At 42.9% G+C, this 24,329-nt stretch overlaps 1 protein-coding gene across 1 annotated transcript in view; it reads left to right on the top strand.

The window, feature by feature from the left end:
• Window positions 1-288: 288 nt before the first annotated feature.
• WDFY1 (WD repeat and FYVE domain containing 1) overlaps window positions 289-24,329 on the top strand; it is a 36,272-nt gene continuing 12,231 nt past the window's right edge. The window contains exons 1-7 of the mRNA XM_063442449.1: window positions 289-460; window positions 6,908-6,975; window positions 8,251-8,324; window positions 17,332-17,386; window positions 17,471-17,621; window positions 20,455-20,567; window positions 22,654-22,780. Coding sequence (XP_063298519.1) covers window positions 327-460; window positions 6,908-6,975; window positions 8,251-8,324; window positions 17,332-17,386; window positions 17,471-17,621; window positions 20,455-20,567; window positions 22,654-22,780 — 722 coding nt within the window. The 5' untranslated portion in view covers window positions 289-326. The remainder of the gene's footprint in view (window positions 461-6,907; window positions 6,976-8,250; window positions 8,325-17,331; window positions 17,387-17,470; window positions 17,622-20,454; window positions 20,568-22,653; window positions 22,781-24,329) is intronic.

The raw sequence follows: 24,329 nt of genomic DNA on the forward strand, positions 1-24,329 counted from the left end.
GGTGTGCAACTAGCCGCCAACACACAATTAAAATATATATCTGTATGTGCAGATAACTGTGTCACTCATACATGTAAAATAATTGTATTAATGAAGATAGTTGCATTTTAATCCCATACAGTGTTAGAAGAGAGATCATTGTCCAATGTGGAACATTTAATAAGATATAACGCTGTATTCATGAACCTGTCACTCTATCCCTCTCCTGCTATACCAGCCCCGGCTATTAGTGTATATACGGTAGTCATCTCGTCCTCGGAGAGACGGCGGGCGCCGCTATACCCTCAATTACGGTCGCTGCTGCTGTCCCGGTCACATGATCAGCGATGGCGGCTGAGATCCACTCCCGGTCCCCTCACGGCCCTGCACTCCTCACCAAGATCCCCGGGCACCGGGAGCACGTGACCTCCGCCAGCTTCATCCCGCGCGAGGACGGCGTCATCACGGCCTGCGAGGACCGGTGAGTGATAATGTCCTGACTGCAGGGAGAGGCGGGCGGCAGCTGTCACTCACTCACACTGATGACGCTGGGGGTACACACCGTGTCTCCACTACAGCCGGGGTACACACCTTGTCTCCACTACAGCCGGGGGACACACCTTGTCTCCACTGCAGCCGGGGGTACACACCTTGTCTCCACTGCAGCCGGGGGTACACACCGTGTCTCCACTGCAGCCGAGGGTACACACCGTGTCTCCACTGCAGCCGAGGGTACACACCGTGTCTCCACTGCAGCCGGGGGTACACATTGTGTCTCCACCGCAGCCGGGGGTACACATTGTGTCTCCACCGCAGCCGGGGGTACACATTGTGTCTCCACCGCAGCCGGGGGTACACATTGTGTCTCCACCGCAGCCGGGGGTACACATTGTGTCTCCACCGCAGCCGGGGGTACACATTGTGTCTCCACCGCAGCCGGGGGTACACATTGTGTCTCCACCGCAGCCGGGGGTACACATTGTGTCTCCACCGCAGCCGGGGGTACACATTGTGTCTCCACCGCAGCCGGGGGTACACATTGTGTCTCCACCGCAGCCGGGGGTACACATTGTGTCTCCACCGCAGCCGGGGGTACACATTGTGTCTCCACCGCAGCCGGGGGTACACATTGTGTCTCCACCGCAGCCGGGGGTACACATTGTGTCTCCACCGCAGCCGGGGGTACACTTTGTGTCTCCACCGCAGCCGGGGGTACACTTTGTGTCTCCACCGCAGCCGGGGGTACACTTTGTGTCTCCACCGCAGCCGGGGGTACACTTTGTGTCTCCACCGCAGCCGGGGGTACACTTTGTGTCTCCACCGCAGCCGGGGGTACACATTGTGTCTCCACCGCAGCCGGGGGTACACATTGTGTCTCCACCGCAGCCGGGGGTACACATTGTGTCTCCACCGCAGCCGGGGGTACACATTGTGTCTCCACCGCAGCCGGGGGTACACATTGTGTCTCCACCGCAGCCGGGGGTACACATTGTGTCTCCACCGCAGCCGGGGGTACACATTGTGTCTCCACCGCAGCCGGGGGTACACATTGTGTCTCCACCGCAGCCGGGGGTACACATTGTGTCTCCACCGCAGCCGGGGGTACACATTGTGTCTCCACCGCAGCCGGGGGTACAGACGCCGTGTCTCCACTCTGAATTCACTCATCTTATTCCCACTGGCTTCCTCTTTGCCTCCTCTGACATCAGCACCGAGGGGGAAACCTAATGCGTATAAACGGCATGCGCCTTAAACTTGCCCCATAGGAAAGCATGGTACCGATGCTATCCCATGGGAGATTTAAACATGCTTGATGTCCTCATGCAAAGAGTGAAAACATCCAGCGTTGTTTCAAAGAGTAAAACTCTGTAAAGCAGGAAGAGCCTCTAGTTGCTGTCTTGTACACAACCACAAGAGGCAGTCTTGACTCTGCAATATAAACACTGCAATGTTTTATTCTGCTGGGTTAATGGGACAGGGACACTGTACCCAGATCAATTTTTAATGAGAAGCGGTTTGGGTGCCTATTGTGGCCCTTTAATATTGAAGGGAGAGACAGTGCCAGAGGATGCCAGGCATTATAGCCAATTCAATTAGATGTCCCTTTAAGAATGCTCCTTTGTTATGAGTGTAATCACATTGTGCTTGTAACCAACAATTACTAACAAGTTAGCTAAAGTACAAGAAAAACGTGTTGTTTAATGGTTTCTATTTAACTTCTATGTTCTTCAAAAATACACTAACTTGAATTCCATTATTATCATATCCTGGCATTCAATCCTAACATGCCCTATTTAGCTTATTTAATCAATTTTCTCCCAGGCTGTGCTTTACAACCAACTACTATTCAGCAACCACAGCAGAGGTCCATTTCTCAATGTGACAAATACAGCATCATTAAAGCTATGCATAATACAGCAATTAAGACTTTATGCAACATTGACCAACAATTCTACATTTCACAAGCCTCTTGGAGCTGATTCATTACATCACAGCACCCTGGCTCCCTTTTCATTTAGTCCTTTATCTTGTTTGTCTATAGCTTCTCTTTAGCATGGAATCCGTGATCACAATGTTCATTCAGTGCTAATAGTTGTTTTCAGAACTACTTACTAATATCAAGAGGTTCCTAATAAAAGGGGGTGTTGTACTTTTATTTTCAGTGAACAAGGATCTCTTGTGTTCATCATAACATGTGAGACAAGGGACCACACTTAACCCCTCACCCCTCTCATGATCTACTTTTTTTTTTTTTTGTCGAATTTGCTGTAGGCACTGTACATTTTTGTTTCTTTAGATTAAATTGGGCTCTTGTTCACAGAACCAGCGTTGGAAAAAAAGTGTGATCTAACCATTTTTCATAAGTGAGGTGGACAAAAATTAATGATTATTTTTTACATTTCATTTAAATTGGAGTTTTCTTATTTTAAAGTTTACATTGGGTTTCTTTGAATGAAGTGCTTTAAATAAAAATCTTATCTAACAATAGTCTTTTATTTAAGATACATAATTGCTCAAAGATTGTTCAGCATGAAATATGGATTAGTTATGTAGCATGAGGCTGTGGTTTTTCTTGCAATATAAAATTTTTTGGTAAATTTCATTAATTCAAGTTAATTGAACTAAATAAATATACATAGTTCAGAAAACTACCTTAATCCCATTGTTATTCTGCAAATCTATGTACACACAATTAACAGCTCACCTTAAAAGGTTACTCTAAGCATCCTGACCACTTTAGTGTTTTGAAGTGGTCATGGTGCTTGGAGTCTGTAGGTGCAGCTTTTCAATACGCAGCTCTGCACATACCAAGATATTTTATATTGCTCTCAGAGGTGTTACTGCATCTCCAGCAGTGTCATTAGTATGTCAGTAGCCAGCCCCAAACAAGAGTTAAAGGGTTACTCCAGTCACCATGACCACTTCAGTGGTTTTAAAGTGTTCGTGGTGATCGGAGTCAGTATGTGCAGTGTTTCAGCTTGAAATGCTGCACATAATGAGATATTTATAATTGTGTGTTTGGGGCTGGTTGCCCCCTCTTTTCCGGGCTGACTAATGTTAGTTCTGTGCATAAAATACTTCTATTTTAAGCCTGTGCTGCACACTGCCGACATAAGGCCCCTCCCCTCCCTTCCTGTTCGTGCTCCCTCCATTGCACATTGGTGTAAAAAAAATACAAACACTCCTTCCCTCCCCTCGCTGGCAACATTACTATTTAATAAGATTTAATAATGGTTTGTGGTTGTTTTCTTTTTTCAATTTTTGAATTGAACAGTGAAGGTAAAATTACTAAAAGAACAAAGATCATTTGATTTATAATGGGTATGACTGTTTAGCTGCCTTAATTGTGAAAGACAACTGAATAGTTTCATTTCTGACAGCAGACTGCAATTTGGCCGTACTTTCCAGGAAGTAAATTCAGATTTTACTGGCACTTAAAACTGGAATTTTCACATGTGAAATGTATGCAAAAGCGAAAAGCTCACTAAATGTTCGCTATGGGCTTTTCATTTTTTTTCCAAATTTTATTTTATTAAAGGAACACTGTAGTGTTAGAAATATAGCTTTGTATTCCTCACACTAAAGTGTTCCTCTGCGCCTCCCCCACGATTCTCGAAAGTTAAAGAACTCCGACGTCAACGCCAAGGGGATTTCTAATGTGGTGAGTGCTGCATGCATTTGGCCTTCCCATAGGAAAGCATGGAGTGAATGCTTTCCTGTGGAGGATTTGAAAATGCATGATGTCCTCATTTAAAGAGTGAGAACCTCCTGTGTCATTTCACAGAGTCAAACTCCGTGAAGCGGCAGAAAGCGCATCTAGCACCTGTCTGGTAGACCATCACCAGAGGCAGTCTTAACTCTACAATAGAAACACTGCAGTTTCTCTAAAACTGAAAGGTTAAGGGGACACGGACAATGCACCCAGACCACTTCAATGAGATGGTCTGTTTGCCTATATTGGCCCTTTAATTTCTCTAGTTTTAATTTCCATTTTCATGGCCTAAGACATTAAAGGATCACTATAGTGTCAGGAAAACAAATCGGTTTTCCTGACACTATAGTACCCTGAGGGTGCCCCCACCTTCAGGGTCCCCATTCCGTGGTGCTGAAGGGGGCAGTGCCACGCGCACATTCAAAGTGTCCATAGGAAAGCATTTTTCAATGTTTTCCTATGGACGCTCTGCGTGATGGAGGCATAATATGCCTCCAGCGTTGCAGATGCGCCTCTAGTGGCTGTCCGGAAGACAGCCACTGGAGGCTGGCTTAACCCCAAATGTAAACATAGCAGTTTCTCTGACCTGGCACCCAGACCACTTCATTGAGCTGAAGTGGTCTGAGTGACTATAGTGTCCCTTTAACCCCTGTGATTGGGAATACTATTCCTTTACTTGGAGGACACGTTCACTTTTTTTTTTTTTTTCTTTTTCTCATTTACACTTTTTTCCTTTTTGTTACCATGAACTTTTAAACATGCTCTAGCGTTTTATGAATGCCTTTTTGTTCTAATTTTAGAGTCAAGTTATCCAGCAGTGCTCTACAATTTGGGAGAAATGGATAGATACTATGGTGTATGAAGATTAGTAAAGGACCCTGCTTGTGAGCTGAGATCTAGCATTTTTAGCGCTTGGTAGATCATGAAAGGAAATATAATTAAACTTAAGTAAACAAAATTATTGGAGTCTAGAGAAAGTGCAGGCAAGGCGTAGGAAGGAATGCATAGGTAGTTACAGCCATTATCAGAGCAGGATTAATCATAAAGCCGCCCACGGGTTATACCAAGGCCTTAGAAACATGAATTTTTGCTTAACCACATTATTCATCTCTTTGTGAAGCATAAAGGTGGTTACCTTCCTAGGGACCTGCAGGATCCTTTTTTTTGTCACTGCCACTCCACTGTAGGAAGTGGTTTTCACAGGCCTTTGGTTCTGGGTGACTAGTGTGTGAATGATAATGGCATTTGGCTTCCTGGGTCTTCTTGAAAGTCTGTAATGCTAAATGTCTTAAAAAAAATAAAATAAAATAAAAAGGGACAACGACGACATGCAAGGACTCTACAATAAAGCTAGCCCTGGCCAGTTTACAGGGGTGGTGGCTTTAAGCAGACCATTGCGGATACATGGGCAGGTTAGCCGGGGAAGGTGACAGCAATGACTTCTAGTGTTTATATATTATGCTTTAATGCAAAGTAGGTCACACACCTGAGCACTGGTGGGTATTTAATATACCAATATACCTGTTCATACACACAACAAAATGTTCTGATATACTGACATTTATTAGATAAACCAGCAATTATGGAGAATTAACAAGGGAATTACAAAAATTGTCAAGCTTGAAAAATTCAGCTTTTGATTTATTTTCCAAATCCAGCTATTTTGACACATAATTCACTGCTCCATTGTTGATTCTCCACAATTCCCATGCTGGTGAACAAACAAACTCCATATTTGGTATTTTTTCAGATGTATCTCCAGGGATTTGTATCGTGCCTGTCGTTAGGATCAATATATTTCTACGTGCTGTGTAGACAGTTTTTAATTTTTTTTTTGGTGGGGGGGCACGAGACCGGGGAAGACCGCTATAGGGAGGGAGGACAGGTCAGGCCAAGGAACGTGTTATGTACCTCCGGCAGGTAGACTTTAGTAATAGCACCCTTGTGATGCAGTGCTTTTTAGTGAGTCAGTGTGCAGCTGCTGTACTTCTCAGCATGTACTCTGACTCAGTGCCGGGAGCGATTACTGAGGTCTGCATCAGCTGGAAGTGCACACCTTATGCTCCCCCACTAGACCACCAGGGATCCAGGACCCCTGCTACACAGGAAAAATATTACCCCACGGGACTACCAGGGATCCATGAAAATTCACCAGAAAAGCTAAGCATGAAGGAGCATTAGGCCTTCTCATAGAAAAGCATTGAATCAATACTTTTCTATGGGGAAATAGCTGCGGCAGCAGACCAAAAATCCGGTAACATTTCAGAAGCATCTCTCTGGTAGACAGCCAATAGATGCAGTCTTAGTACTGCAATGTAAACATTGCAGTTTCTCTAAAACTGCATTATTTTACATTGCAGCACTAAGTGCAATAGGGACACCATACCCAAACCATTTCAATGAGCTGAATTTGTCTGGTGCCTATAGTGTCCCTTTTTAATGAATTACTCTGGCAATGTCCAGGTCAAAGCAGGGTCCCCAAACTTTTTCCAATTAAATTATTTTGTGTGTCAGGACAAGTAAATTGGGCTACCACTTTATACTCTTGGACATGTACATATTTCTTAAATTTCCACATCCCTGATATTGGGTACTGTATAAATTCCCTCCCAACGCCTCATTATTTTATTTAGGCCATCACGGCTAATGTTATGCATATTTCAAAGTGTGTTTTTTGTTGGAATATAATCGATGTGAATATTTTTATTTCTTTAGAACATTGCGAGTATGGCTGAAAAGAGACAGCGGGCAGTATTGGCCAAGCATTTATCACACCTTATCAGGCAAGTAGAGAAGTGTCTTTTGTCTGGAGTAGGTGACTCCCCAGTGAGAAAGGCAGCACATCATATATCACTTACCGTACTTTGTAAACAATACTTACTAAAATTCATTTGGCCTTTTCATTGTGAATTCAGGCAAAGGAAATGATCTTATGTCTTTGTGACCACTAGCACACATCTGACCACTAGCAAGTTTAACCCCTTAAGGACCAAACTTCTGGAATAAAAGGGAATCATGACATGTCACACATGTCATGTGTCCTTAAGGGGTTAAAACCAAAAAAATATATAAATCTCTAAATCTAAATGCCTTTACATCTGCAGCACAAAGTAGCATCTTTTAAATAAGACCTGCCATTTGTGAATGAGTGTAAACAGCTGGGATAAAACCCACAAGATCCCTTTATATGTCAACTGTACAAGTTTCAAGCTTCTAACCATCCTCCTGAATTGTGAATTTGTGTTAGATAAATGCAACTTGTATATGTAACAAACTGGCTTCGGGTTTCAGTTCAGTCTGCAAAAAAATGAAAAGTCTTAAGTTCTTTCTTCCTGGTTTCATATTCATTACAGTGTACTTTATACCCCGTCGGGTCAATAGAAAGAGAGTACTAAATCTTTGTTTGCAATTAGTACTGTTATAAGAATCCGAACAGCCTGGAGAAAACAACCGATCTACCTGATCCCTGACTATGTCTTTAAATAGATGGTGCTGCGTATCCCTGAAATCTATAATAATATATGAAACGAGAAACAAAAGCCACCTTAAGCTGATATTCACTTGAGAGGTCTCTTTCTTCTTCCATTTTCTAATCTTTTCACACTATCCGATGTAAACCTCTTAATATTTCTATTTGGTTGAAATGTAACTTTGAAGTTGTATTATGCTTTACTAATTAACGACATTTTATTTTTCAGTATTTACTTGGTTTTGTGAGGGTGGTTAAAGAGGCTATACACTTATTTACAGGGTATTTTACTGAAATCTAAATTAATCTGTAAATGTCATGTTTAGGTCAAAATCAGCCAGCTTGAAAAATTCTTCTATAATTAGCTTGGAAATGGCATCCTAAAATATGCCGATCCCAGCAATCCCCAGTCTAGTGACTAACTCTTGGTGGTTCATACACTAAAGACCGGCACAATTGAAGCTATAATCGCTGATTTGGAAACATTCCGTTGCCATTCAGATATACACACAGTCTGGCTATTTCTGTTTAGTGAATAAATCCATGTGCGTTCATTTTACATGTCAGATTTCTATGACCCTTCTTCCAGCTCCTTGCTCAGCACTGCGGTACCATCATGACAGCAGGAAGATATTTGTGGGACAAGATAATGGGGCAATTGTGGTGAGTATATTTTTATTGTAAGTATTTTATTAAAGAATATTCTCTATTTCATGTTATTATTCTCAATTTTACCCCCCCCCCCCCCCCCCAACATTGGTTTGGGGGGTTTTGTTTTTATCTACTGCATTGAGAAGGTTAATTTAAAGGGGCACTGTAGTCCATTTACAGTCCATTTACAGAAACCACATTACCTTAATGAAGCAGTTCTGGTGTATAGATTATGCCTCTGAAATTTCACTGCTCAATTCATTGCCATTTAGGAGTTAAATCACTTTTGTCTGTTTATGCAGCCCTAGCCACACCTCCTCTGGCTGTGACTGGCACAGCCTGCATGAAAACAAAATGGTTTCATTTTTAATTAGATGTTAACTTTAACCCCTTAGTGACCAGACTGTTTTTCAATTTTCTTACCGTTAAGGGCCATGGCTCTTTTTACATTTCTGCGGTGTTTGTGTTTAGCTTTAATTTTCCTCTTAATCATTTACTGTGCCCACACATATTATATACCGTTTTTCTCGCCATTAAATGTTTTTTCTCAAGATACCATACAACAGATTACCAGCATACAACACAAGCTTCGTGCCATATCACTACAAGAAACGGAAAGGCAGCGAGAGAGCCCTTAAAGGGACTCTATAGTCTACATATAAAAGCAAGAAAGACAGGTCCCCCAGCCTTCCTTCTTGCTTTTATATGAACTTACATTTAATTAAAAAAAAATTCGAGGTGTTTTTATATTAAAAACTTACCTCCGTTCCAGCGCCGAGCTCCCAGCCAGGCCGCGCCCCCTTTTTCGTCAAAATGACGAAATCGCGGGGCCCAATGGAGAGGGCGATGTGGTGCGCATGCGCGGCTTCGCGCTGCACCAATCGCGTTCTTCATAGAGCGGCATTGACAGCCGCCCTATGAAGAACTTGAGCGCTTTACCGCGCATGTGCGCGGAATGCGCGTTCGCGAGCTGAGCTGTCTGACTGACAGCTCAGCTCGCTTTCTAAAACTATATCAATAAGGGGGGACCTACTGTCCCCCCCCGGCCCCCACCCCTGAGCGGTGGGTGGGGGCCCTAAAATTCACAATAGGGGGGGACCTACTGTCCCCCCCCCCCCGGCCCCCACCCCTGTGCGGCGGGTGGGGGCCCTAAAATAAAAAATAAGGGGGGGACCTACTGTCCCCCCCCCCCCCCGGCCCCCACCCCTGAGCGGTGGGTGGGGGCCCTAAAATTCACAATAGGGAGGGGACCTACTGTCCCCCCCCGGCCCCCACCCCTGTGCGGCGTTTGGGGGCCCTAAAATTCACAATAAGGGGGGGGCTACTGCCCCCCCCCGGCCCCCACCCCTGAGCGGTGGGTGGGGGCCCTAAAATTCACAATAGGGGGGGGACCTACTGTCTACTGTCCCCCCCCGGCCCCCACCCCTGTGCGGCGGGTGGGGGCCCTAAAATTCACAATAAGGGGGGGGGGCTACTGCCCCCCCCCGGCCCCCACCCCTGAGCGGTGGGTGGGGGCCCTAAAATTCACAATAGGGGGGGGACCTACTGTCCCCCCCCCGGCCCCCACCCCTGTGCGGCGGGTGGGGGCCCTAAAATTCACAATAAGGGGGGGGACCTACTGCCCCCCCCGGCCCCCACCCCTGAGCGGTGGGTGGGGGCCCTAAAATTATCAATAGGGGGGGACCTATTGTCCCCCCCCCGGCCCCCACCCCTGAGCGGTGGGTGGGGGCCCTAAAATTATCACCCCCCGGCCTTCAGCCCCAAAAAAGGGCAAATAAAAATCCATAATAACCGACGCAATAAAAAAAAAAAAAAAAAAAACCCGAGCACAAAAAAAATAATCCATCTTCACCCATGGAGGGCTCCGCGCAGACTGAGCTCCGCAGGGCGGGGGAAGGCTTATAAAGCCTTGCCCCGCCCTGCAATTAGGCTAAGAACACTCTGATTGGTGGGTTTAAGCCAATCAGAGTGCTCTTTGTCATTTTACAAGCGTGGGAAAGTTCTTTGGAATTTTCCCACGCTTGTAAAATGACACAGAGCAATGTGATTGGATGGCTTGAAATCCATCCAATCACATTGCTCTGTGTCATTTTACAAGCGTGGGAAAATTCCAAAGAACTTTCCCACGCTTGTAAAATGACAAAGAGCACTCTGATTGGCTTAAACCCACCAATCAGAGTGTTCTTAGCCTAATTGCAGGGCGGGGCAAGGCTTTATAAGCCTTCCCCCGCCCTGCGGAGCTCAGTCTGCGCGGAGCCCTCCATGGGTGAAGATGGATTATTTTTTTTGCGCTCGGGTTTTTTTTTTTTTTTTTTATTGCGTCGGTTATTATGGATTTTTATTTGGCCTTTTTTGGGGCTGAAGAAAGGAGATTTTAGAAGAAAGAAAACATCGAATGGTAAGTTGTTTTTATCTTATTTTTCTTTTCATTACAGGTTTTTAGTTAAAGGGTCCCCCTTCATTATTTTTAGGGTGAGGGGGGTAGGTAGGGAGATAAGTTATTTTTTTTGGGGGGGGGGGGGGGGGGGAGAGTGTTAACTAGGGTCCCCACCCCCTTTGTATTTAGGGCCCTCACCCACCGCTCAGGGGTGGGGGCCGGGGGGGGAACAATAGGTCCCCCCCTATTGATAATTTTAGGGCCCCCACCCACCGCTCAGGGGTGGGGGCCGGGGGGGGGCAGTATGTCCCCCCCCTTATTGTGAATTTTAGGGCCCCCACCCGCCGCACAGGGGTGGGGGCCGGGGGGGGACCAGTAGGTCCCCCCCCTATTGTGAATTTTAGGGCCCCCACCCGCCGCACAGGGGTGGGGGCCGGGGGGGGACCAGTAGGTCCCCCCCCTATTGTGAATTTTAGGGCCCCCACCCACCGCTCAGGGGTGGGGGCTGGGGGGGGGGCAGTAGGCCCCCCCCTTATTGTGAATTTTAGGGCCCCCACCCGCCGCACAGGGGTGGGGGCCGGGGGGGGGGCAATAGGTCCCCCCTTATTGATTTTAGGGCCCCCACCCGCCGCACAGGGGTGGGGGCCGGGGGGGGGGGAGGCGGCAGTATGGCCCCCCCTTATTTTTTATTTTAAGGCCCCCACCCACCGCACAGGGGTGGGGGCCGGGGGGGGACAATAGGTCCCCCCTTATTGATAATTTTAGGGCCCCCACCCGCCGCACAGGGGTGGGGGCCGGGGGGGCAGTATGTGCCACCCTTATTTTTAGGGCCCCCACCCACCGCTCAGGGGTGAGGGCCGGGGGGGGGGGGGGGGGAGGAGAGTAGGTCCCCCCCCCCCCCTTCAACCACTATTGTGGCCAGACAGCATCCCTGTGGGTTCGGCTTCAGCTGTCAGCTGAAGCCACGCCCACAGCAGTGCTGACAGGCTGTCAGCACACAAAGCGCGTTCACAGTGCTTTGTGTGCTGATAGCGCGTCTGATGCATTCACCCAGAATGCATCGGACGAGAGGCCTTTTTAGGGCCTCTGAACTCGGAAGTCCCTCTGGTGGCCGTCTGATTGACTGCAACAAGAGGTGTTCCAAGCTTCCAATGTAAACACTGCATTTTCTCAGAAAATACAGTGCTTACAAGAAAAAGGCTCCGGGTAGCTGTAGCACTCACCTAAACAACCTCATTAAGCTGAAGTTGTTCAGGTGACTATAGTGTCCCTTTAAACTGCGCTATTACACACAAGGCAGCAAGGCGCAGGGAAACTACTAGCAGCCAAACTAAACGAGATATACCCACTCTGAAATACCATTTATAAATTCTAGCCACAATGTAAAAATCTTCAATCCAGCTGACATAGTGGACGAACTAGCCCTCTTTTACACCAAACTCTATAATCTACGGGATGACTCCTCCACACAACAACCTCACTATTCAAACCTTTCTTAACAAGGTAGAGCTACCATGCCTGACTACGCAACAAAGTGGCATGCTACGTTTACGGAAGAGGAAGTGAGGAAGGCTATCCTTTCCTTACCAAAACACAAGGCACCTGGCCCAGACGGGTTTCCAAATTACTATTATATACGTTTAGAGTCGATACTCAGCCCACAACTAACTACACTATACAATGATATCACACAATCAGGACATCAAGCTGTATATGTATGTGGAAAAACAGCCACCTTGGCTATGACAATGTGATGTACTAATGTTATATGTGTTTCTGCAAAAAAAGAAAACCTTAATAAAAAGAGACATTTGAAGAAAAAAAACAAAAACACCTATCCTAAATAGTTAAAAAATGTTGTCCTGGGTTTCGAAATGCCCAATGTTAACATGTTCTTAGCGTTTTTTTGGAAAGTTATAGGGCTATAAGTGCAAGTAGCACTTTGCTATTTCCAAACCATTTATTTTCAAAATTAACAAGTTACATTGTAACACTATCTGTCAGGAATCCCTGAATATCCCTTCACGTGTGTGTGTGTGTGTGTACTCAAAAAAATAAAATAATTATATATATATATATATATATTATATAAATAATATTATTATTATTATTATTATTATTATTATTATTATTTTTTTTAAACAAGTATTAAACTTGGGGTATTTTGACTCTTTTCATGCAACCATTTTACCTCCAATCTATGCCAAATTAAAAATAACTGATTTTTTTTTTTACGCACATAGCAATTTAAAAACACATGTACGGAGAACTTTAAGGGTTACTGGCAAAGAACACCCCAATATGTGTTCAGCAACATCTCCTGAGTACAGTGATAACCCCCCATGTATAGGGGTTCTCTGGGGGCTAAAAGACCTTATTTGGAGGGTGCACATTCCAGTTTTCCAACTTGGAATTTTCATAGCTGGTCATCATGCACCCATGTCCTATTTGGGACATTTGTGAAGCCGGCCATTGTTATTTACCATCAAGCCATATTTTTGAAAAGTAGACACCCTAGGGTATTTCAACACTTTCCATGCACTAATTCTACCACCAGTCTTTGTCAAACTTTTGGGTAGTCATTTTTTTGTTATTTTTCTCTCACATTGTACTTTAGGCATGGATTCTGAGTTCCTGTTATGTGTTACTGACAAAGAACATCCCAATATGTGTTCAGCAACATCTCCTGAGTACAACAGTGCCCCCAAAGTACAGGTTTTATGCTTTTTTGCAAACGTACAGGGGTCTAATGTAGGGCTTTCCCCTTTTTCATGTTTGCACGTTGAAATTTGCCAGATTGGTTTGCTGGGCCTATGTTGCCTTTGAGACCGTATAGCAGCCCAGGGATGAAAATTAACCCCATCATGGCATACCATTTGTAAAAGTAGATAACCCACGGTATTCAAAATGGGGAATGTCCAGCCTTTTGTAGTAGCCACTTAGCCACAAATGCTTGCTAAAGTTAGCGTTCATATATTTTTTATTTATTTTTTTTACACAAAAACTGCACTTTTGGGGCGGAGCCTAGCATCCAGGCTGAGCGGATGTGCTACACCTCAGCTCCCGCATACTAATGCACTTTTCGGGGGTAATCCCTCCCAAAGAACAGCACAAACGCACAGCTGTGAGGAGATATCATGTCTGGGACACCCGGGGCAATAGACCGACACCAAAACCAAGCCTGTACCCCCCGGGAACCCGACAAAGTGCCCTGAGGCCCACCGGAGATCGAGCAGCGGGGAGACGGCTGCTCCCCGCGCTGACTGACCTGGATGGGGACCCCTCGGGGCTTTCGCCTCCTACCCCCCCCCCCCTCTGGACCGATGGGGATCATCTCGGTCCACAACAAGAGCCTGGAGAGGTGGCTTTGTGCAGAGCCTACAACCCGAGGTAACACAGCACCAGGGTAGGCGATCACAAGGCGCAACCAAAATGGCGGCAGCAAGCACACCATGCGAGAAACCGGAACACCAGATAGAAGTGCCAGCCTATACAGCCAACCTAACTGCTATCTTCGAAGCCTTCTGGACGAAGCTAGAACACCGAGCACGGCTGAATAAACCGAGCACACAATGGAGCAACGAGAAACCAAAGCAACCCAGCCGCAAGCGACTTACCCCTAAACTGCACAGAGCCCCAAGATGGCGCCGCAGACGGAGAGGCCCTCCGCCCGCAGGAAAACACACTGGAAGAAACCAAGCACCAGAACACAGCCAAAGAGTGCTGCGAACCCTCCACACACCCAGCAGCCACCCCCACTCTTCATCTGGGAGGTGCAACATGGGAGCTGCAACACGGAGGGCCAAGCACCTGGCTGGTAAGGGCAAGCATACAGGGGTAGCCGGGAGGACCCCCAACAGCGAAAGAGACCAAGGCAGCACCCCTACGAAGCCACATGGACTGGTTCTCGCATGCCGCAGCACAATTCCACCCTGTGGGGTGGGCTGAACACTCACAAGGACATTTGCAGCACTCGCTGACCTAGACTACCACTAGTTAGCGAGAGCGTCAATCTGTCATACCCAGAGGTTTTGCCAGTATATGTTTCCTTTGATATGCACCATAACATGCTCTATAGTCGCTACTAATACGGCACATTAGACTGATGGGCTCGATGTAACTCACAGTTGATATTGCCTAGCAATTACAGACCAGCCAAACATGTATTGTTAAGCTTGCATACCCATAACTGCCAAATATACTCACCTGGCAATCTGGGTAATACGTTTTACTCTAACTCCATGCACCGTAACACAAGCAACAGTTACTACTAATATTGGCACCCACTTTGGTTAGCCTTAAAACCAACTACCATATAGTTGATACCCTTGATTGCTAGCACCGTTATCTCTTACCTTTGCACCAACTCAGGAGCTAAGCTTGGACCTTTAGTTAGCCTGCACTAGAAACACATCTTCCATGATTCATCAAGCTTGTTTATCATATGCTAATATGTCTATGTTTCCTCCTGTAGTCTCTCAGGTCCTAAGCTCAAACTTATGTTTCAGCCTGTTTACTTAAACCATAAAAATGTGCAGTTCTTCATTTGTCACGACACTGTATTTACCTGTGATTTTTGCCATATGTTTGTCATGCTGTCGTGGCATCACAAGCAAAAATGTTACTCTATGCACTAAGAAAAATAAAGAATTTAAAAAAAAAACAAAAAAAAAAAACTGCACTTTTACTGGTGATTTCATCGTCGTGATACATTTTACTGTTTTAAACACTCATATTTGTCTTCCGAGTATAACAATACTCCCCATGTACAGGTGTTATGGTGCTTTAGAAACTTACAGGGTAAATATAGGGCTTGCTCAATTCAGTTTGCCAGATTAGTTTGATGGATCTGTGTTGCCTTTGGAGACCATCCTGTAGCCCATTAATGTGAAATAACCTCATCATGGCATACCATTTGCATTAGTAGACAACCCAAGGTATTAATTGGAGTTCAAATTAGTTTTTTTCACACACACAAATATTAACACTAAATTTGGCCAGTGTTTGTGACCAAGTGGCTACTAAAAAAGACTGGACATACCCTATTTGCTATACATTGGGTTGTCTACTATTGCAAATGGTATGCCATCATGGGGGTAATTCTCATTCCTGGGCTACCATACGGTCTCAAAGGCAACGTAACCAATCTGGCGAATTTCAATGTGAAAAGACTGAAAAATGTAACATGCTATATTTGACCCTGTAACTTCTCAAAACCCCAGAAAACCTGTACATAGGGGTGCTGTTTTACACGTGCGACATCGCTGAATACAAATGTTTTTTTTATTGCAGTAAAAGCAAGCAGTATTATGACATTCACAACTAAAAACATTTTTTTTTAAAATATTTTATTCATATTAAATTTTGTTTCATACCTAAATATTTGATGTTAAATGAAAGCCCGGTTTCCCCTGAATAAAATGATATATAATAAGTGTGGGTGCACATAATATGAAAGAGGTGAATTATGCCTGAACAGACATATAGCGCAAATTCCAGGTTTAGTTTACGTTTTATTTTGATCACAGCGTGTACATTTGGCTCAGTCCTTAAGGGCATTCTACCCGATCAAATGCCTTCTCTGTGTCCAGGGAAAAGACCAGACGAGACCAACCACCAAACCAAGTCCACCCCTCTTCATGTGTTCTCATACAATTGTCTGATGGGAGCAAAACTGACTTGATTAGGGTGGAGAGATTGAGTCTTGAGCAGTAAATCTGTTCTAAGAGCTGCCTTTTTGGAGTGGGAGTGGGTCACCCGGCTCATCTCACCGCCTGTACGTGCTCACACTATGTACATGCACAGTGTAGCATTTAACGCTCCTAATAGGAAGAATGTGCACATTTGCTCGCCTCACATGCACTTAAGGCAACAATGCTTCTAAGCGAGAAGCATTTAAGTGGATCACGGAACAACAAATTTTGATTTGGAAGAAGGTGTGGAATAGATCATGAGAACTTGATCTGGCACTGGATTCAAGGGAGGTTTTTGACGACGTTAACATGTTATATAGTGAAAAGGCAAGGGGAAGCGACTAGGTAACAATGGCATGTGTTAATATTGGAGCAATAATTATTGGCTAAACAAGGTGAGAGTAACTCTTTAAAGACTGAGGTACAGGACATTAGAATTTCAGATTTGAAACCCACCAAGGCCAGTTCATCTTTCATGCTTGAAAGGTCTTTAAAAATAGTTACATTGGATAATAATACTAATTATTCAGGATGCAGACACAAAATGCTTTCTATTTCTGCAGAGATATAGATCTAATTAAAGACCTCAGGGTTGAAAACTCTGGCAACTTTGCACTCAACATTTAGATAATGCTAGGTTATTTGTCAAAGTAAAAGTCTGTATATTGGGCCCTTGCGTAAGTTACCAGTAAATAATATTTAATAATATGTTGGAAAGCTGTTTACAGTGGTACTATATAGTAAATAATGGCTTTTTGTTGCATTGTGCAAGTAAAGTTTTTTTGGAGTATGACTCAAACTGTTGATAACTTTATATATTGCATTTTCGTATAGTCTGTATTCTTGTTTGATGCACAGCACACCATGACATTAAATAATGGATAGTTAGCTGGACCTCCTTAAAGGAGACCCTTGGTGTCGCTAAGCTCTTCTGTGTTTCTTCCTGTAGGAATTTGTGATCTCAGACGACTTCAATAAAATGAACTTTGTGAAGACGTATCCAGGTACGTGGCTTTACCTCCCTGATTTCCCTTTTTATTTTCTGTACCTGCCCATGCAAATTTAACAATTTCCTTTACCCATCCCAGCTCACCAGAGTCGTGTGACTGAGATCATCTACTCTCCGGGTCCCGAGTGGGTGATTAGCACAGGACACGATAAGTTTATCACATGGATGTGCACACAGAGTGGCTCCTTGGTAGGAAGACACAGCTTCACTTCCTGGGCATCCTGCCTCCAGTATCCTTAATACGTGTTTAAGGTGTTGTGCCAAGTTCATGTCTGTGGTTAGGTCACAATATCAGAAGAATATTTCAGATGGTATTCATATTTCCAATATTTTAGATTTTTATAACTGTAGCAAGTTAAGGGTATCACCTAACTGGTTTTGGTAGTCTGAGGCAAGCAATGCAGTTTGTCTAGAATAGTTTGTACATGTACATGCATTAGATTATAAGGATTTGTCCTGATTATGGGAATATCTGCTGTTGTGGATTTTCATCTATTTGCAGTTAAGTCAAATATTAAAAAGCACGATTTACTGTTTCACAGCAAGTCAGCAATATTTTAAATGCTCTGCCTGTAAATATAATAGTGTTCACTGAGCCCAAAACTGTCACAAAGTGTGTTTAAGAAGCCCAGACTTTAATGCTACCATTATATTGTCAACATCTTTTGACAGTTTGTAGTAAAGTGGATGTGTGCTGCTGCATTATGAAAAAAAATAAAAAAAATTCAAGTCCATACCTAGAAATATTCCATTCATTTTACAAACATTCGATCCTCAATGCTCCTCTATGAGGAGTTTTGGATTTGGACTAAGCCAGTGGAGGCCATGGTTGCTTTGTGACGTTACGGCAGACTGAGACGTTCGCAGCACCAAGGCAGTTTCTTTTATTTTAATGGGGTGGGCTTAATACAAATTTGGACAAGGGTCCATAGCGTTAAAAAGGCTTATATTCCTAATGCTACGCTATAATGTCCCTTTACAAGATCAACTGTTGTAGCTATTGAAATAAAGAACTTGTCCACATAATACAGTAACTCAATTTGTAATTGCTAGTAACCGAACATGCAGTAATCTTGGGATTACTGTCTGAGAGTGAATTCTATCAAACTGTAAAACCTATTTATTTTATTAAATATAGTTTGACGGAAGGCACTTTATTTATTTCTCTCTTTTTTTTTTTTTTTTTTTTAATGTGTACATACTTACTAAGAATCATTATTTACAGTGGTACATATAAATGGCTTAAGAGGCTAAAGGACACATTCAATAGTAAATGTTTTGGAGTATACCCTGTTTGAGAGATTTCTTATCCAAGGGGTAAAGGTAACAAAAAAATGTTTGCTGAATCTTCAAGAATACTACTGTAACGAACGCTGATATTTCAGATACCCGTTTATTTGTTTCCTCCCGAAGTGCTAGAAGCTGAGTGATTATAGCTTGCAGTTCGGGTGTTGATTTAACCCCTTAAGGACACATGACATGTCATGTTTCCCTTTTATTCCAGAAGTTTGGTCCTTAAGGGGTTAAACGTTCTCCAGAAGAAGTACAGCATCCAAGTAAATTCACCAAGCAAATCAGACATATACCCAAACATCAGCCTAGACTAGATGAAGGGTACAACAGGAATACATTTATTCAGGCCAACTGGCCGGTTTATATGCACGTCCCCATGAACGGGGTTAACAGTGACATATTCCAGGGGCTTTCCCCACTGGACCTGAGAGGGGACTATGACAAAATACATACTGTAAGTACATTGGCTCTCACGTCCAGGACCCTCGCACATAAAATAGGATAATCCTTCCCCTATGCTTGGGAGATAATGGAGTCAAGGATTGTACTAAACTCAATTATCTCCAGGCAAAAAAACATACATTTCAGCAAAACCCAGAAAGTTCCTTGAAACCCCACAAAAGTCATATCCCCTGATAGCCCTGATCTGGGGGACCAACATATACAAAAATCACCCATATTGGTTCAGGGGTTCGGGATTTCCATGGTGGTCATAATTTGACCGACTGCACACAAGATCCTATGCCCAAATTAGTTCCACAGTTTCAAAGGTAGCGGTTGGTCTATTTCGGGAAGTCTAAAAACCGAAACAAATTCACAAACTTTACCCCTGGGTCACGGGTAGCATTTGTTCCCCTAATTTGTGGGAACAAAACTACTGAATAGCGCTCTCCTGACTGGTCAGTGAAAAGAAGCAGGTGTTCGCAAAGTTGACCGGCGTTCGGGAAGTCGAGTGACCGATTTTAGTTCCAGACACTCGACGACCAAGTCCTGTGCCTCTTTTCGTGTGAACACAGGGGAGAAAACTTAATCTGCAGTTTTTCTTTGTAGTTAATGAGCCAGGGGGGTGGTCGGTTTCAGTAGTTTTATCTACCAAATGAGAAAAATCTAAGTTAACGAACTAAGTGTGGTGTTTCTTCACGCATTGAGATTTATTTTTGTATATTTTTATTATCTTTTCCAACCCATCTATTTTGGCTTAAATTTTAAACATTTGTTGTTAGGGTATGTATGTGTAACAATTGTTCAGTATTCTTCAACAAAGGATGCAACAAATGATTTACAGCTGTCAAGTACTTCCTGGTTGCTAAAAACAAAGACAAAATATTGCAATAAATAGTTACATTTTCCTGTTGTAGAGCATTTGTGGAAGTATTTGGCGTTTTTTCCGACTTAATCATGACACATTTGGTGGGGCTCTCTGGCTACATTTTAAATGTCATTTAAAAAAATAAAAATCTTTCTCTCTAGAGACCAAGACAAGGATTAAAATTGTTTGGCCACCAATTTCCTGTTGCTCATTCTATTAATATTCATAGTAAAACATGACCCACAGAATGACAAAATAATCTTTGTCGTTTCCCTACCTCCCCACCTCCCCCTCATTTTAAGTCGTGCACATTTTTATTAGTTGTTATTTATATCAATCCTTTGTCACCTTTCCACTTACTTTACTGATGTTCCCCAGTAACTTCCTGGAAATGGCATTGTGCATCGTTTTTATTATGTAGGTGCATTGATTGAGTTACTTCTTAACTAGTATGCCTGCAGGTATGATGAAGACACCAAATATGCCTTTGTTGGAGATTTCTCTGGGCAAATCACACTGCTGAAACTGGAGAAGGGCAGCTGCACTGTTATCTCTACACTTAAAGGACATGAGGGTAAGCTTCTAGAAAACGAATTAAATAATAAACACAGTATTATAGATCTCCGTGTGAACACTTAGTAATTATATAACTCTGCCATTCTATTATGCAACACGTAAGTGACCTGTCCTACTTGTGATGTCAACTTACATCAGGTGAAAGTTTGTAGGGAATTTCAAGAAACCCTCTAAAAGCACCAGGACCACTACAGCTACATGTAGAAGTTTAGTTGCAAAGAGTGTCTCTGCAGTGTTAACTCTGAAAAGGCCATGTTGGCATTTGTCCTTAAGAACACCTCTAGTGGTTTACTCAGACAGCCACCACAGGCACTTTCAGCTACAAAGATTGCAGGACTGAAGTTTGCTGATTTCATGCCAAGCATGGAGATACCAAATAGCTCCCTAAAATAGGGACTGTCCCACCAAAACTGGGATTGTTGGGAGTCCTGGATTAATAGCATGTGCACTGCCTTTGGTATTTTATACATTCATTTTAGCGCTTTATAATCCCTTCCTGTGTGTAAGCTGGAAACACAGTGTTGGCTATTTAATCAATCTGTATTAAGTTCTGTTGTCCTCATACTTATCTTGAATATATTTGTAAACTACTATGGGTCATATTACTTTTCAAGATAGCAGATCTATCATTTGCAAAATATGCATTCACCCCCGGAAACGGATAGATTCCCGCAATTGATAGATCTGCTTTAAAAAGATCCAGTGTGGTTCCAGTACCTAACTCCGGCTGTCCCTCATGTTCGCTGACCTTGTCACTTTTTTTTTTCAGCTCCTGGCGCTTTAGTTGCCAGGAGTACGTATGTTCTGCACTCTCACGCATTCACAAGAGTTGCAACACAGGGGTTTATGGAGGGTCCTTGAAGGACCCTTCATATTCAGAGCCTGAATCCCACACTGTTGTTTGTGATGGCTGCTGGGATTGGACAAATGTTGAGTAGCTCCACCTTTTGTCAAACTTGGGCTTTACTGTAAGACAATGTAGTCCATATTTTTGTCTTATGCTATATTTTGGGTTGCGTTGGAATTTCATTGAAATTCCAAAACAATCCAAAAGATAACATAAGACAAGAGACCTAATCGTTACTTCATAAACATTATATATTTATGAAATACTGAAAAGTGACCGATCCACTTTTAAGATCAGAGGTCAGTACTCTGGGGTTATAGACACAGAAAGATCTCTTATATTGAGCTGTTGGCTAAATGCAAGTATTACCAGGTTGAGTTTTATCTCCAACTGCTGGTTACACAACTTTTGTTTGGTTAATGCTGATTGTAATAATCTTTGAATTAATTCACACTTAATACAATCACATGGTCTAATAATAATATGAAGTGGTCAGAATGTCATGTGCATGTCTGCTTAACTATGCAATGTAAACACTGCTGTTGTGCATGAACTGCAATTTTTACATTGCAGGGTTTAAATACCTCTAGTGGCTGTCACTCAGACAGCCAGTTGGGCACTTCCTCCAATATAGCTGTATAAAACTCAGCTATTTCTATCAGATCATCTGATTGGCACAGCATGGCGTTTTGCAGTAACCTAAGGTAGCCTAAGTAGTTAGAAGGGCGCTCTAGCATTAGAAATTCCAATTTGTACTACTAACTCTATAGTGTGCCTTTAATTATAAAAGCTCAAATTACTTACAAATATATTTTGTTTGAAATGGTTTAATGCTATATTAAGCATGTCAACAGAAACCAGTCTGCCTTCATTTTGCTTATTTAGTTGCATAATTAATTTTTAGCTATGACTAAGGAAACCCCTATATTCGCCTGCGTACATTAACTGTAATAAATACAGGGGCGGATATCCACTCGATAAATTAGAATTTTAAATTTAAGGCCAAACGATCCCAATTGGAACAAATATGCTGCTAGTTCCGCTACATTGGCCATAACATTTTAAATTCATGTTGAATTCTCGCTTGAGCGAAAAACTCTGATAGTCTTTAAATTACATCTCAGAGACCTGTAACGTACATAAAGTAGAAGTATTGTAAAGCTTCATTCATGCTATTCAAAAATGTGCTGCACATAAGACAAAAGATGCCTTTAATCAATCACTATCTTTCTTTTAGGGAGCATCTCCTGTCTTTACTGGGATCCCATCCAGAGGTTTTTATTTTCAGGATCCTTCGATCACAGCATTATCTTGTGGGATATTGGAGGAAGGAAAGGACGAACGCTGATTCTCCAAGGACACCAGTTAGTATCCTTCCAATCCATGTTTTGAACTGTAGTCAAGATTATCTTGCTCCACCAGCTAGTTGGTCTACTTGGGCTTGAACGTCATGTAACTTAGCTCTTTTATTTTATTTATTTTCCTCCTTTCAGTCTGTGATTTTGGACCACTCTGCTGGTTCTCCTGGCTTAAGGCCAAATATTTTCAATCTCGTTAAGTGCCTACATTTAGTGAAGCTTAAATCAATGATTACGTATTTGTGTTGGTTGACGTTTGGACTTAAGGTTCTAAAAGAAGTGCTTATAGACCAATAGCAGGAGAGAAAGTGAATTATCTATTGAATAAATAGTATGTGTACCATGGTTTTAATGATCTTCTGTCATCGTACATTAGATAAAGGACATTTTTCTGTTTAAAGTGGCAGAAATAGAACATTTTTAAATTTTCTTAGAAATTAAGGTGTCCTAGATTAAGGTGATATTTAAAAATAAGGACATTGCTGGCTCATCTAACTCTGTGTAAATGATTAAACTATAGGAAGTTTATCCACTATGTGCAAATTATATAAATTCAAGTAAAATAGTGTATTTTTCCATTTGACTTGACAAACCAAATTCAATTAAAGGGCCACTTTAGGCACGAAGACCACTTCAGTTCATTGAAGTGGTCTGGATGCAGTGTCCCTGGTTCCTTAGCCCAGCAATGGTGATTATTGCAGTTTTTGCTAAACTGCAATAATTACATTAGAGGGACAACGCCACTTCTAGTGGCTACAAGAAAAACAAATGTGTGAATTACAGGCGCTTATTTGTTTAGTGATTTTTCAAAAGTAGCAGCTTGAACACTTTGTGGATGCTCCAAAAATCACCCACCAATTTAGAAAACAAAACAGAACACACAGAGATGATAGAGAGTGAGAGAGTCGTCTCCACTCCGTGCGATAGTAGTGCAGCGCTAATTAAGGATAAAATAGACTCACCCTATTAGTATTGGTTGGGTGGTTCAACTAAGTTGGACATGTATGGAAAAAACAAAATAGAGACTATATAGTGCAGAGTTGTTTAGACCACAAAATGAAGTTATCTGTAAAATAACAAACTCACATGGTAACGAGCCTTTTCAGGGATAGGCTCTAAACTTTTCAGCTGGTATGTTTTAGGGTAACATACACCCCCCTTTTGGATCTCCTCAAAGGTCGTGCTTCCAATATATATTGTGGAGAAGGGATACATAAAGGGGTACACACTCTAAGTGAGATCTGTAGATGTAAGACACAATATTGGAAAATACAGAATTTGCTCACCTGGCTCAGAGCCTTCCAAACTGGCTCTGAGTATAATAGTTTGCGTCAAATATAGGGTGACCGCTCCCTTTGGAACCTGGGCAACACTGAAGACTGGATCTACTTTTGGTAAAAATGCACAAAAAAGTGCTTTTTAATGAAAGTAAAAATAAATACAAGTAAAATACAAATAAAAGATGTGTAGATCCTCCGAAACGCGTTTCACCTATCCTGTAGGCTTTTTCAATCGGCATGCCGATATTTATTTTTACTTTCATTAAAAAGCACTT

This window comes from Pelobates fuscus, chromosome 2, assembly GCF_036172605.1.
Source record: "Pelobates fuscus isolate aPelFus1 chromosome 2, aPelFus1.pri, whole genome shotgun sequence".
NCBI classification, from domain to species: domain Eukaryota; kingdom Metazoa; phylum Chordata; class Amphibia; order Anura; family Pelobatidae; genus Pelobates; species Pelobates fuscus.